The 15,475-nt window shown below is 37.2% G+C and overlaps 1 protein-coding gene across 1 annotated transcript in view; it reads right to left on the reverse strand.

Moving 5' to 3' along the window:
* Window positions 1-329: 329 nt before the first annotated feature.
* LOC117336731 (DNA damage-binding protein 1-like) overlaps window positions 330-15,475 on the reverse strand; it is a 32,009-nt gene continuing 16,863 nt past the window's right edge. Inside the window, exons 18-28 of the mRNA XM_033897345.1 lie at window positions 13,691-13,786; window positions 12,935-13,173; window positions 12,510-12,674; window positions 9,256-9,350; window positions 7,379-7,549; window positions 6,365-6,474; window positions 5,723-5,808; window positions 4,863-4,946; window positions 3,922-4,024; window positions 3,521-3,644; window positions 330-1,195 (exon numbers count right to left, since the gene is read on the reverse strand). Of these exons, the coding sequence (XP_033753236.1) occupies window positions 1,112-1,195; window positions 3,521-3,644; window positions 3,922-4,024; window positions 4,863-4,946; window positions 5,723-5,808; window positions 6,365-6,474; window positions 7,379-7,549; window positions 9,256-9,350; window positions 12,510-12,674; window positions 12,935-13,173; window positions 13,691-13,786 (1,357 nt within the window). The 3' untranslated portion in view covers window positions 330-1,111. The remainder of the gene's footprint in view (window positions 1,196-3,520; window positions 3,645-3,921; window positions 4,025-4,862; window positions 4,947-5,722; window positions 5,809-6,364; window positions 6,475-7,378; window positions 7,550-9,255; window positions 9,351-12,509; window positions 12,675-12,934; window positions 13,174-13,690; window positions 13,787-15,475) is intronic.

Here is a 15,475-nt window from a genome sequence, read left to right on the forward strand (position 1 = left end):
TGCTGTTTTCGGTCTGAAGAAAAAGGTCATTCTTGGCCGCTTTCGGTCTCTAGATAAAGGTTATTCTTGGCCGTTTTCAGTCTGTAGATAAATAAGGTTATTCTTGGCCGTTTTCAGTCTATAGATAAAGAAGGTTATTCTTGGCCATTTTCAGTCTGTAGATAAAGAACGTTATTCTTGGCCGTTTTCAGTCTGTAGATAAAGGTCAAGGCAGTAGGTAATGACTGGTATCTAAACAGGATGACATTTAATTTTTTCTTCTTCCTCGAACAAAAGTGGTAATCGCTACATAATGTATAAATGTTAGACTCATGTAAAACACAAATCTGTTTACCTGTCTCACACTTTATTTTCAGAACAGAATTTACGATGGATACAAATTTTCTTGATTTAAAATCTTTCCACAAAAATTTTAAAAATTTTATGAAAACTTTGTCTTTCCTTACAATATCTGTGATCCAACAACCTTCTATTGAAGAAGCGTACATGATATTTAGGTTTACTAATCAAAAGCTCTAAACATTTAAGCTTTAATATCATTTGTAAAACACTAAGTTTGATGAAGTTAATGAATGAAAATTCTGAAAAAAAGAAAGATTTACCTTGTTTTATGTGAGTGACGGATAAATCTAGATCAAGGGTAACATCATTAACAAGCATCATGTAACAGAAAATCAGTGATTCCTGGAACAAAGAAGTAAAGTTTGTTTAATATCTAACAAATCTTTACCCCATTTAAACAAGTATCTGTCTCTGCTGGGATTAGTGTTAATGTTGCACATTCTTTCTACAAAAACAGATATAACACTCTTGTTTCACAAGTCAATAGCTGTCCACACCAAAATATAGACAGCATAAATACTTCAGCACTATATCATCACATTCCTTCCGGTCAGCACTAGCGTATTTAGTGTCACATGCAGTTATCCCCCTTTGTTTGCACCAAATTTGTTACAATGGTAACAGGCACCACATCGATGTTTCATGTCGACACTGTCATAGTGTTACAATGGTAACAGGCACCACAGCAATGTTTCATGTCGACACTGTGATAGAGTTCTGTCCCTTGTTTGGAACTCTTTAGTCTGTAGGTCAGTGTTAGTTGTGACCATCAGTGAATTCGTGTCAGTTCTTCAATCATTTTCACCAAGTCATCTACTGTTGCTTCTCGCTTCATCCCACTACCGTCGTCCATCTACGAAAAACAAGGGGACCAAAATGATAAAACATGGACAATTTATGAACAATGGAAGATTTACATGGAGACGTAGGAAATGTACATTAGTAGAAATCCATGTTCTGGAAGAATGCTTCTTTTTCATCAACAACATCTGCTACAAGTAAATCATGACAACAATTTACTCAACTGAAATACACAGTGTCCAAGTTGTTATGGCTTTACAGTCATCTGACTTTAATTGAAGTATGCAGCTTTGCTTACATATTTTTAAACTTAACTGCCACCACATTCAGCGATATTTATCTATGTCTTGTTGATTCAGCCAATTTGACAACTGGGTGTCCATTGGGGCCTACCAGTGCATACAATCAAACTATCATCCCATACTGATAAGTCTTACCAACTTGGAACTACAGTCAAACCTCGATGATTCGAACTTCGTTGATTCGAATTTCTCGCTGTATCGAACTTTTTGCTTGGTCCCGAATTTTCCCACTATATAAAACTACTAACGAAACTATGTATGATTCGAATTTTTATAAATCGAAGTTTTCGATGTATCGAACTTTTTTCATGACCCGTTAGCTATGATATTATAGGTAATTAACATCTCATGATTCGAACAAAATATTTACCTGTACTGACCACTGGACAGGTGTTTGTCGTGACCCCTGCGGCAAGATTTCACACCTCTCCCCAAATGCCCTGACTGACAATAGGGATAACGATAGCGTGTGTTGTCACTCCCGGTCATGGGGTTAATTAATAATCAGACCAAATTGATAGATAAAAGGTGTATTTAGAAGCCATGACATTTAATCACTCCGGTAAAACATTTCGGTAGTCGTCTCTGATAATCTCCGCCGCCATTGAAATCAGCGTTCGGTGAGTAAATTTTACGGAACTGTAAAACAACCGGACCAATTTTAAACACAAACAATGGTAGCGATGGCTTTACTCATATTCAAAGTGTCACGTTTCAAACTTATACATAAATATCCAAGTAAATCGATTATTTGTCATTCAATCATGCATTCTCCAACCGATCGGCATTCCGTATTTTATATGCACATAACGTAAACGCACGTGTCTTTAGCAGAAAAGCCTAACGACTTACGTAAGTGTGCATTGTACTTCTTTTGCTTTATCTGTTAAACGCGATATAAGTGTTTTGTAACCGATACATATTTTGTTTGATTAATACAATGCTTAGGTATAATTAATGAAAAGAATTTTTATTTTGTTGTGTTTGAGGTATAAATTAACTAAACTTTTCGGTGTGAGCCTGACAGGCGACGATCAACACGAAGACACTGAGGACATGTAACGTTAACAGATAAGGTCATTATCAAGAAAACATCGATCTATTGTCAACCATGAATAAGTCCCGCTGTTTCGAAGTTTTTCTGTTAGTCCCTTGAACTTCGAAACATCGAAGTTTGACTGTATTTCCAATTAAAATTAGAACATTGTTTTGCAGTGCCATACTTCACCTACATACTAAATTTCATTGAAATTGGACAATATTTCAATTTCGACCAATCAGAAGTCATCTCTATGGCAGCCATTTTGTTTTTTGTTTTTGTTTTAGCCAATCAGATGACCTAAAATGATGCTCAAAAATTTGATTTTCCTACAGACTACAGTAAAGTCAACCCTCTCCACCCAAAGGCCATGAACTTCACAATTTTGATAAAGCACCATAAGATCCTTCCATCTATGAGGATTACATATAAGTAGTATATGTTTCTACCTTATCTCTTTTTCAAATTTCATTAAATTTGATCCTTTTTGGCCCCACCCCCTCAGGCCCCTTGGGGTTGGAAACCACAAATCTGGTTTCCCTTTGCCCATGGGAGGTTTCTGCAAAATTTCATTGACATTGGTTCAGGGGTTTTCGAGATGTCAAAAATGTGAAATTGTTTACAAATGGTGCACAGTGACAGACAGAACATGTTAGCTATAGGTCCCAACCTGACCAATAACTTTCTCATAAGATACAGTATTCCTTCAGACTAATTAGACAACACATACCTGTAATCCTACAGACTAATAAGACAACACATACCTGTAATCCTACAGACTAATTAGACAACACATACCTGTAATCCTACAGACTAATTAGACAACACATACCTGTAATCCTACGGACTAATTAGACATCACATACCTGTAATCCTACAGATTAATTAGACATCACATACCTGTAATCCTACAGATTAATTAGACAACACATACCTGTAATCCTACAGACTAATTAGACAACACATACCTGTAATCCTACAGATTAATTAGACAACACATACCTGTAATCCTACAGACTAATTAGACAACACATACCTGTAGCCCCTGGACTGTTTCTTGCATCTTGTCCCGAGATAAATCCAGAAAACTTTCGATGAGGTCGCCATCGATAAAGCCTTCGGCAGGCTCTGTCTTCCTTTCTGTGTGGAAGGATCGCCAACTTTGTGTTGTCAAGGAGACATAAATAGTGTATACGCATATTATCTAATAAATGTATGTTGGGAGACCCCTTTGTCTATTTCAGCTTAAAACATTAACTGTATAGATACTGCATGTGTTGTACGTTAGGAGCCCCATTTGTCTATTTTAGCTTAAAACATAAATGGGAGATACTTTTGACATGCCTTTTTTTTTCAAAACTGAGTAACATTTAATTTTGTTTCAAAAATCCTAATCAATGATTTCAGTAATTATTGTTCAATAAAACCAAAGGATACAAAGAGTGATCTATTTTCCCCACACTTTTGATGACCTTAGCCAATCGACCCTGGACATCCAATAGGAAGTTGTAGAAATCTTGAGTTAGCTGCGTCACAAGACCTAAAATAAGATATTTGACAGTGAGTCATACTGCGTCACAATAGCTACATAAATTGTGTCATATCACACCAGATTTACAGAGAGTACACCTTTTAATTAATACTTTATTTTATAACAGACTGATGCACTTCAAAACATTACTCATTGTTGAGGATACTGGAGGACAATATAGCCAATCTAACAGCAATTTTCTGAGGAAGTGAAATTTTAAGAAATTTGTGCTCCTGATAAAATATTGCTGATGTTCTGCCAGAGACATTGCCAGTCAAATCATAAACCTGTCACAGATCTAGATTTGGTCTAGGTATTGTAATAACTGCAAAATATTCTTATTAATGAACATGAAATGTACTGTGAAGATATTAGATTGTTCTTCTCTCCATGCCCAATGCAACTAGCAGATCCACGACTACTCGCCAAAGAAAACACCAATTGAACCTACCTACAGCACCACTGACGGTTCCATTTTACCTACCTACAGCACCACTGACGGTTCCATTTTACCTACCTACAACACCATTGACGGTTCCATTTTACCTACCTACAGCACCACTGACGGTTCCATTTTACCTACCTACAGCACCACTGACGGTTCCATTTTACCTACCTACAGCACCACTGACGGTTCCATTTTACCTACCTACAGCACCACTGACGGTTCCATTTTACCTACCTACAGCACCATTGACGGTTCCATTTTACCTACCTACAGCACCACTGACGGTTCCATTTTACCTACCTACAGCACCACTGACGGTTCCATTTTACCTAACTACAGCACCACTGACGGTTCCATTTTACCTACCTACAGCACCACGGACAGTTCCATTTTACCTACCTACAGCACCATTGACGGTTCCAAAAAGTACGGAGCCCTGTGTAGGCATCGTGTTCTCACTCGAATGCTGCATAACCAGGGAGCCTGAAACAAGAGGAAATGTTCAGAAGCCCTCAACTACTAATGTTGAAAATAAAAGTTTCCGTTATCATATACAAAGTTTCCGTTATCATATACAAGCCTTTGTTAGATATTTTTACCTGTTACAAGCTTTTGTTGGTCATTTTCCCTGTTAAATTTCCGTTTTTCTGATTTCTGTTAGATATTAACAATTTTTAGCTTGCAGGCTTTTTAAAGAAGAACATTCAACTGAAGAAATTCTAAATGATGTCACAGCAATAGCACAATCAGTATCATGGCTGGCAGTGTTACAGAGGATATATAAAAACTCCCTGCCTTTTTAGCTATAAAGGTGCTGGGATCGTAGTGAAAACTCCCTGCTTTATCAGCTATAAATTAAGGTGCTGGGATCGCACTAAAAGCGCCTTGCTTCACAAGCTTATGACCATATTTAGCCTAGGATATGACAGATTATGTACAGTGTTAAATCTAAATTTGCAAATATGTTACAGTGTCAAACCCAAAAAGGTAGTTGTATTAATTTTTAAACACATAATAATTTTAGACACCTTTTGTTAAAAGTAATGTGGGTGATATATAATATATTTTACTGTCATGACATCATGGAACGTTTCCTATCAACAGTAAATTATGTTGCAACAAGCTTTTCACAGTATCTATTGTTAAAGCTTCTATATTTCACAGTATCTACTGTTGAAGCTTTCATATTTCACAGAAAATCATCAATCTTTACCAAGAAATATTTCTCTATTCATTTATAATACTGAATTTATACTTACCATGTCTGAAGACATTAACAAATTCTCCCAAATGAAACATTCCAACCTCCTGTAGGTTCTGTCGATCTTCCTCTGTGGTAGCAGCACTGTAAATCAATTGTACATTTTCATGTATATTTCAAGTACACAATCAGACTAGTGTATGTCTGTATTACACAAAATAAGCCAGCTTAGTTCATATCTACTAGTGAATAAGATCAACTTTACTCGTAAACCAGGCCAATTTTGCTGCTGTCCTTTGTCAACTTTACTACTAAACTAGGTCAACTTTACTAGCAAGAGGCCCGAGGGCCTTAACGGTCATCTGACTCTAAATTAAAGACCCTTATACTATTGTAGTATGCATTCTCTGTAGTCAGGTATAGTGGCACTGTTAGGCCATGGTGGCCATCTTGGAATTTGGATCAACCCGAAAAATAACAAAACTTGATCAAGACTATCTCAGGATCATTTCTGGTAAGTTAGAGCTGAATCCCACTGGTGGAATTTGAGAAGACAACCTAATAAACTAGGGCAACTTCACTGCTAAACCATGTCAACTTCACTGCTAAACTAGGTTGACTATAGTCTAATAAACTAGGTCACTTTTACTGATAAATGAGGTCACCTCTACAATGAGATCATCTTTACTGCAACACTCACCTGTCCTTCTGACAGGTAAATAAGTTGAAGGAGTTCTCAGCACCGAGGAAATTGTCATCGTCGAGTATTTCCACCGCTGTCATCCAGTTAGGATTACAGTCTCTGGCAATCTGTACAACAGAGTTAGTTTGTTAGTGTTGACATATAAGATGGCGCTGGGCAGCCGAAAAATCATCAGATGTTATATATGATGACTAACAATTTCAAGGGGTCTGTCTGATGACTGTGACAATTTCAAGGGGTCTGTCAAAAGTATCTCGCTGTGTAAACCTTTTATTAGAACAGACACCTGTGTCAAATGTCTAATATTGGCACTTAACACCGTCACCCACATCATTCACGTGTAGTGCCAGGTATCCTAATGTATTGCAAAAGAATTGGTAAATTTTACGAAATTAGCATTACTCTAAATTCAACTAAATACATGTTGTATGACATATTATGCCTAAAAATCACTTACTTAAAGAGTGGGGAGCAAAATACAAATGATTTAATACAGAACCCCAAAACTAATTCATAAATGAAATGAAAAAGCAAGAAAGATGTTATATAATCCGAATTCCTCAATATCTCATTGACAAGTTTTTAAGCCTAAAATAATCTATAGGGTGCTGAGATATCCACACTACAATGCAACTTTATTAAAAGTTTCGCTGAATTTACACTCCATACTTTTAGAGTCCAAATTCCCATCATCTCTAACTCCAGCATGCCTTATCTCCAGATTAAGTGGACTATGAAGGGTGTGTTGAGAGTAAGTGGACTGTGAAGGGTGTGTTGAGAGTAAGTGGACTATGAAGGGTGTGTCGAGATGTCCAATATGTGACCTAAGAATACTTCTTGAGCATCAGATCTAAACACTAAACTTTTACAGTGAAATGTTGATAGTGATTATGTCACTGCCAGAAAAGTAATACAACAGTCTCGCTTTCAAGCCTTTTTATCGCAGGCGAGACAAAAATTGAGTCATAAATCTGTTAACCTTGCTACATTAAAACCTAACATATAACTCACCTCTTCAAATGTTCCTTCCATTGGTTTATACAGCAGAAGTGTAATGGACTTCATCAGATCTCCAACTTGTATAAAATCACCTTTTGTTTTTAGGTAGAGAGCTACAATGTTGTTAAAGTAGCTGCATTCTAGTCTAAGCTCCTTCTCTGTCGTCCATTCGAATAACCGAACCTGCAGAGACCAACATAGATCAGAAAACTTGTTATACTGACATTTCACGAGGAATCAGTAGGTTCTACCACACAACTTGTTATACTGACATGTCATGAGAAATCAGTAGGTTCTACCATACAACTTGTTATACTGACATTTCATGAGAAATCATTAGGTTCTACCATACAACTTGTTTTACTGACATTTCATGAGGAATCATTAGGTTCTACCATACAACTTGTTTTACTGACATTTCACGAGGAATCAGTAGGTTCTACCATACAACTTGTTTTACTGACATTTCATGAGAAATCAGTAGGTTCTACCACACAACTTGTTAGATGAGGAATCAGTAGGTTCTACCATACAACTTGTTATACTGACATTTCACGAGGAATCATTAGGTTCTACCACACAACTTGTTTTACTGACATTTCACGAGGAATCAGTAGGTTCTACCACACAACTTGTTATACTGACATTTCACGAGGAATCATTAGGTTCTACCACACAACTTGTTTTACTGACATTTCATGAGAAATTAGTAGGTTCTACCACACAACTTGTTATACTGACATTTCATGAGGAATCATTAGGTTCTACCATACAACTTGTTATACTGACATTTCATGAGGAATCATTAGGTTCTACCATACAACTTGTTATACTGACATTTCACGAGGAATCAGTAGGTTCTACCATACAACTTGTTTTACTGACATTTCATGAGAAATCATTAGGTTCTACCACACAACTTGTTATACTGACATTTCACGAGGAATCATTAGGTTCTACCACACAACTTGTTTTACTGACATTTCACGAGGAATCATTAGGTTCTACCATACAACTTGTTTTACTGACATTTCACGAGGAATCAGTAGGTTCTACCACACAACTTGTTATACTGACATTTCACGAGGAATCATTAGGTTCTACCATACAACTTGTTATACTGACATTTCATGAGAAATCAGTAGGTTCTACCACACAACTTGTTATACTGACATTTCACGAGGAATCATTAGGTTCTACCATACAACTTGTTTTACTGACATTTCACGAGGAATCATTAGGTTCTACCATACAACTTGTTTTACTGACATTTCATGAGGAATCATTAGGTTCTACCATACAACTTGTTATACTGACATTTCATGAGGAATCATTAGGTTCTACCATACAACTTGTTTTACTGACATTTCACGAGGAATCAGTAGGTTCTACCATACAACTTGTTATACTGACATTTCACGAGGAATCATTAGGTTCTACCATACAACTTGTTATACTGACATTTCATGAGGAATCATTAGGTTCTACCACACAACTTGTTTTACTGACATTTCACGAGGAATCAGTAGGTTCTACCACACAACTTGTTATACTGACATTTCACGAGGAATCATTAGGTTCTACCACACAACTTGTTTTACTGACATTTCATGAGAAATCAGTAGGTTCTACCACACAACTTGTTATACTGACATTTCATGAGGAATCATTAGGTTCTACCATACATAATTAACACAGGGTTGTGATCAACGAAAACAAGAGGTTACAAGTTTTGTCATGGCAATGACAACAAAATTGTGAGGAGAAAAAAGAACAAGGATCTGCTAACCCTTCAAAATTAAAATTAAAGCTGCTATAGAAAAACTAAAAGACAGAGGGAGGGACAAATGCGGAAACTTGGTCATTTGACCTATATGACTGCTACTTACTGTACTATTAATACTGGCTAATAATTTGCCATTAAATTCTAACAGTGTGTATGCTGCACCTCGGATTTCTTTTTCTGCCACTTGGTTTAATTTTCCTGCAATGACAATTTGTAATAAATACATGTATATAAATATTTGGCAATCCTGTTTTTATAATGTTATACAGTAGAAACATAGATGTCCCTGTATCAAAATAAGGATTATAGCGAACAAAAAAAAAGTCATCTGTGTAACTTATACTGGACAGGTGTGACAAGAATGTTACTTAAACTAGATAGGTGTGTCAGGAATTTGTGATGTGTGTTACTTATAATGGACAGGTGTGACAAGAATGTTACTTAAACTAGATAGGTGTGTCAAGAATTTGTGATGTGTGTTACTTATAATGGACAGGTGTGACAAGAATGTTACTTAAACTAGATAGGTGTGACAAGAATTCCTAATGTGTGTTATTTATACTAGATAGGTGTGACAAGAATTCCTAATGTGTGTTACTTATACTAGATAGGTGTGACAAGAATTCCTAATGTGTATGTTACTTATACTAGATAGGTGTGACAAGAATTCCTAATGTGTGTTACTTATAATGGATAGGTGTGACAAGAATTCCTAATGTGTGTTACTTATAATGGATAGGTGTGACAAGAATTCCTGGTGTGTGTTACTTATACTGGATAGGTGTGACAAGAATTCCTAATGTGTGTTACTTATACTGGATAGGTGTGACAAGAATTCCTGGTGTGTGTTACTTATACTGAATAGGTGTGACAAGAATTCCTAATGTGTGTGTTACTTATACTAGATAGGTGTGACAAGAATTCCTAATGTGTATGTTACTTATACTGGATAGGTGTGACAAGAATTCCTAATGTGTGTGTTACTTATACTGGATAGGTGTGACAAGAATTCCTAATGTGTGTGTTACTTATACTGGATAGGTGTGACAAGAATTCCTAATGTGTGTTACTTATACTGGATAGGTGTGACAAGAATTCCTAATGTGTGTGTTACTTATACTGGATAGGTGTGACAAGAATTCCTAATGTGTGTGTTACTTATACTGGATAGGTGTGACAAGAATTCCTAATGTGTATGTTACTTATACTGGATAGGTGTGACAAGAATTCCTGGTGTGTGTGTTACTTATACTGGATAGGTGTGACAAGAATTCCTGGTGTGTGTGTTACTTATACTGGATAGGTGTGACAAGAATTCCTGATGTGATCAACATTATTAACAAGCATGGTCAAATATCAGGACAATTAAACTTGGTCGTTCAGCTTTAAAGAAGCTGTTTATAGAAGAAGGTTGATAAATGGGCCATGACAAAGGTATTATGTTTATAGAAGGTTGATAGAAGAGCCATGACAAAGGTATTATGTTTATAGAAGGTTGATAGAAGAGCCATGACAAAGGTATTATGTTTATAGAAGGTTGATAGAAGGGCCATGACAAAGGTATTATGTTTATAGAAGGTTGATAAATGGGCCATGACAAAGGTATTATGTTTATAGAAGGTTGATAGAAGGGCCATGACAAAGGTATTATGTTTGTAGAAGGTTGATAGAAGGGCCATGACAAAGGTATTATGTTTATAGAAGGTTGATAGAAGGGCCATGACAAAGGTATTATGTTTATAGAAGGTTGATAGAAGGGCCATGACAAGGTATTATGTTGATAGAAGGTTGATAGAAGGGCCATGACAAAGGTATTATGTTTATAGAAGGTTGATAGAAGGGCCATGACAAAGGTATTATGTTTATAGAAGGTTGATAGATGGGCCATGACAAAGGTATTATGTTTATAGAAGGTTGATAGATCTAGATGAGCCATGACAAGGTTTATTCATTGTTTATAGCAGGTTGATAGACAGGGCCATGACAAAGGTATTATGTTTATAGAAGGTAGTAGGTTGATAGATGGGCCCATGACAAAGGTATTATGTTTATAGAAGGTTGATAGAAGGGCCATGACAAAGGTATTATGTTTATAGAAGGTTGATATATGGGCCATGACAAAGGTATTATGTTTATAGAAGGTTGATAGAAGAGCCATGACAAAGGTATTATGTTTATAGAAGGTTGATAGAAGGGCCATGACAAGGTATTATGTTTATAGAAGGTTTGATATAATGGCCGCCATGACAAGGTTATTAAGGTTATAGAAGGTTGACTAGAAGGGCCTAACCAAGGTATTCATGTTTATAGAAGGTTGATAATGGGCCATGGACAAAGGTATTATTTTATAGAGGGCCATGACCAATGGTTATTATTATAAGATTATGTTTATAGAAGGTTGATAGAAGGGCCATGACAAAGGTATTATGTTTATAGAAGGTTGATAAATGGGCCATGACAAAGGTATTATGTTTATAGAAGGTTGATAGAAGGGCCATGACAAAGGTATTATGTTTATAGAAGGTTGATAGAAGGGCCATGACAAAGGTATTATGTTTATAGAAGGTTGATAGATCTAGATGAGCCATGACAAAGGTATTATGTTTATAGAAGGTTGATAGAAGGGCCATGACAAAGGTATTATGTTTATAGAAGGTTATAGAATGGCATGACAAAGGTTATGGTTATAGAAGGTTGATAGAAGGGCCATGACAAGGTATTATGTTTATAGAAGGTTGATAGAAGGGCCATGACAAGGTATTATGTTTATAGAAGGTTGATAGAATGGGCCATGACAAAGGTATTATGTTTATAGAAGGTTGATAGAAGGGCCATGACAAAGGTATTATGTTTATAGAAGGTTGATAGAAGGGCCATGACAAAGGTATTATGTTTATAGAAGGTTGATAGAAGGGCCATGACAAAGGTATTATGTTTATAGAAGGTTGATAGAAGGGCCATGACAAAGGTATTATGTTTATAGAAGGTTGATAGAAGGGCCATGACAAAGGTATTATGTTTATAGAAGGTTGATAGATGGGCCATGACAAAGGTATTATGTTTATAGAAGGTTGATAGAAGGGCCATGACAAAGGTATTATGTTTATAGGAGGTTGATAGATGGGCCATGACAAAGGTATTATGTTTATAGAAGGTTGATAGAAGGGCCATGACAAAGGTATTATGTTTATAGAAGGTTGATATATGGGCCATGACAAAGGTATTATGTTTATAGAAGGTTGATAAATGGGCCATGACAAAGGTATTATGTTTATAGAAGGTTGATAGAAGGGCCATGACAAGGTATTATGTTTATAGAAGGTTGATAGAAGGGCCATGACAAAGGTATTAACTGACCTTCATTGTAGTGAAATATGATAATCCTTCCTTGTTTAGGTTCGGCCTCCTCTGGGTGTACTAGGGCTGTGCCCACTATATAATATACATTTGGGTCGTCACCGAGCTTTGCAGATATAAGACTAGTGGCGAATTCGTTCTGTAACAACTGGTGGGCATGTAGCACTGAAGGGCAATAATAACATTTGATTCAGTCATAATGTATAAAATATCATACGACACACTGTTTAAACTTTACTTAGAAAAGAATGTCTTAGATTGCATTTTGACCTTAAATTTTTTTTAAATGTGAAATTAAAATACCCAAAATTACAAAATAAAAATAAGAACACTTAACTGTAATGAATACATATATGTCTCAATATAACTTGTGTTGAACACTGATCATCTCCCCTTCACAGAGGACGTTCAGTGTATTGACAAACCTTCAAATGTGTGTTGATCTATGATGAGGAGGGAGTGGACCTCAACTTCATCACCAAATGTGTGTTCTGACATTGTACTGGTTCCCGTGGTAACCATCTTAACACTGGAACTACTTGTTGTCATGGCAGCATGCGTACTGGCGCTCGGCCGTGACGGAGACATGCCATTACTATCCTGGACATCCATCCTTGTGGAGATGACTCCGAACGTCTGGGATCCTTCTTGGTATGCTATCCTCCTACAACAAAGGATCAAAATAACTGTAGAATGTGAGTCAAATCTTCTACGACAAAGGGTAAAAATATCTATAGAACGTGTAAAATATCCTACAATACTGAGTCAAATATCTTTAGAATATGCGTCAAATAAGCAGGAAAATGTACCACACCTATTCTCCCTAAATAATGGTTCAATGTTAATCCTTATTTACCCTGTCCTGGCTTTAATGTTTCTAGTATAAAGTTTTATTGTTACTAATAATATCGCAGTTTCACTAAATGCATCAAAAAATACAACTATAAAATCGCCAGATAATTCAAAGCATATCAGAACTTTCCTGGTTCATCAAGCTCCATAAAAAATTTACTTACTAAAGATATTGTGTCCTGTTACAATGAATGGTGTATAATTAAAGATGACGTATCATCTTATTCATAATGAAAATTCCATGAGGGGAAAGGTAATTTCTTTCTAAGATAGAATTACCTTGGAGACTCCATAAGAGGAATGGTAGTTTGTAACTTAGATAGAATTACCTTGGTGACTCCATAAGAGGAATGGTTCTAATGTGTAGTTTCTGGATCTCGTCGATCGTTCCAATGGTAAGTGTGCTATCATTGGCCAGGGCTAAACTGTTAACATATCATAAACAAGTTACACACATGTGGTCATGTTATTATAAACAGACAGATGCTCCGGAGAGTTTTACCAAAATCAGATCTGGCTTTAAATCACACGAGGAATCATTTATTAAAATAAATTTATAGGAGTTGCAGAATAAAAAGAATACAGTGAAAAAATCCAAGATATTTATCACTTGTGTCTATACTGAATTTCAGATTTATAATATCACTAACAATTGATATTTAATAATTTATACAGAAATCATTTTCAATCTATTACATGTGTTTGTAATTCCAACCCTCCATTCTCAGGCCAAAGACCCTGACTAATTTCAATCTATTTGATGTATTACATGTATATGTAATTCTGACCCTTACAATAACGACAAATTGTGATACCGTTATCAAACAACACACAAATTAAGGAAAACCCTTCAAACAACATTACAGTCAACTAACAACTGGATTTAATGATGAACAGGGTCAAAAGTTTGAAGTTTGTATTTCCTATCAGGATAGCCCTCAGAGTTGGTCACTGGCCAACATCCCAATGTACCTATCAGGATAGCCCTCCGAGTTGGTCACTAAACCCCCGACACCACCCCAATGTACCAATCAGGATAGCCCTCAGAGTTGGTCACTAAACCCCCGACACCACCCCAATGTACCAATCAGGATAGCCCTCCGAGTTGGTCACTAAACCCCCGACACCACCCCAATGTACCAATCAGGATAGCCCTCCGAGTTGGTCACTAAACCCCCGACACCACCCCAATGTACCAATCAGGATAGCCCTCCGAGTTGGTCACTAAACCCCCGACACCACCCCAATGTACCAATCAGGATAGCCCTCCGAGTTGGTCACTAAACCCTGGACACCACCCCAATGTACCAATCAGGATAGCCCTCCGAGTTGGTCACTGGACACCACCCCAATTTACCTATCAGGATAGCCCTCAGAGTTGGTCACTAAATCCTGGTCAACACCCCAATTTACCTATCAGGATAGCCCTCCGAGTTGGTCACCAAACCCTGGACACCACCCCAATTTACCTATCAGGATAGCCCTCCGAGTTGGTCACTAAACCTTGGACACCACCCCAATGTACCAATCAGGATAGCCCTCCGAGTTGGTCACTAAACCCTGGACACCACCCCAATGTACCAATCAGGATAGCCCTCCGAGTTGGTCACTAAACCCTGGACACCACCCCAATGTACCAATCAGGATAGCCCTCCGAGTTGGTCAATAAACAGTGGTCATCACCCCAATTTACCTATCAGGATAGCCCTCAGAGTTGGTCACTAAATCCTGGTCATCACCCCAATTTACCAATCAGGATAGCCCTCCGAGTTGGTCACTAAACCCTGGACACCACCCCAATGTACCAATCAGGATAGCCCTCCGAGTTGGTCACTAAACCCTGGACACCACCCCAATGTACCAATCAGGATAGCCCTCCGAGTTGGTCACTAAACCCTGGACACCACCCCAATGTACCAATCAGGATAGCCCTCCGAGTTGGTCAATAAACAGTGGTCATCACCCCAATTTACCTATCAGGATAGCCCTCAGAGTTGGTCACTAAATCCTGGTCATCACCCCAATTTACCAATCAGGATAGCCCTCCGAGTTGGTCACTAAACCCTGGACACCACCCCAATGTACCAATCAGGATAGCCCTCCGAGTTGGTCAC

This window comes from Pecten maximus, chromosome 10 (genome assembly GCF_902652985.1).
Source record: "Pecten maximus chromosome 10, xPecMax1.1, whole genome shotgun sequence".
In the NCBI taxonomy this organism is placed as follows: domain Eukaryota; kingdom Metazoa; phylum Mollusca; class Bivalvia; order Pectinida; family Pectinidae; genus Pecten; species Pecten maximus.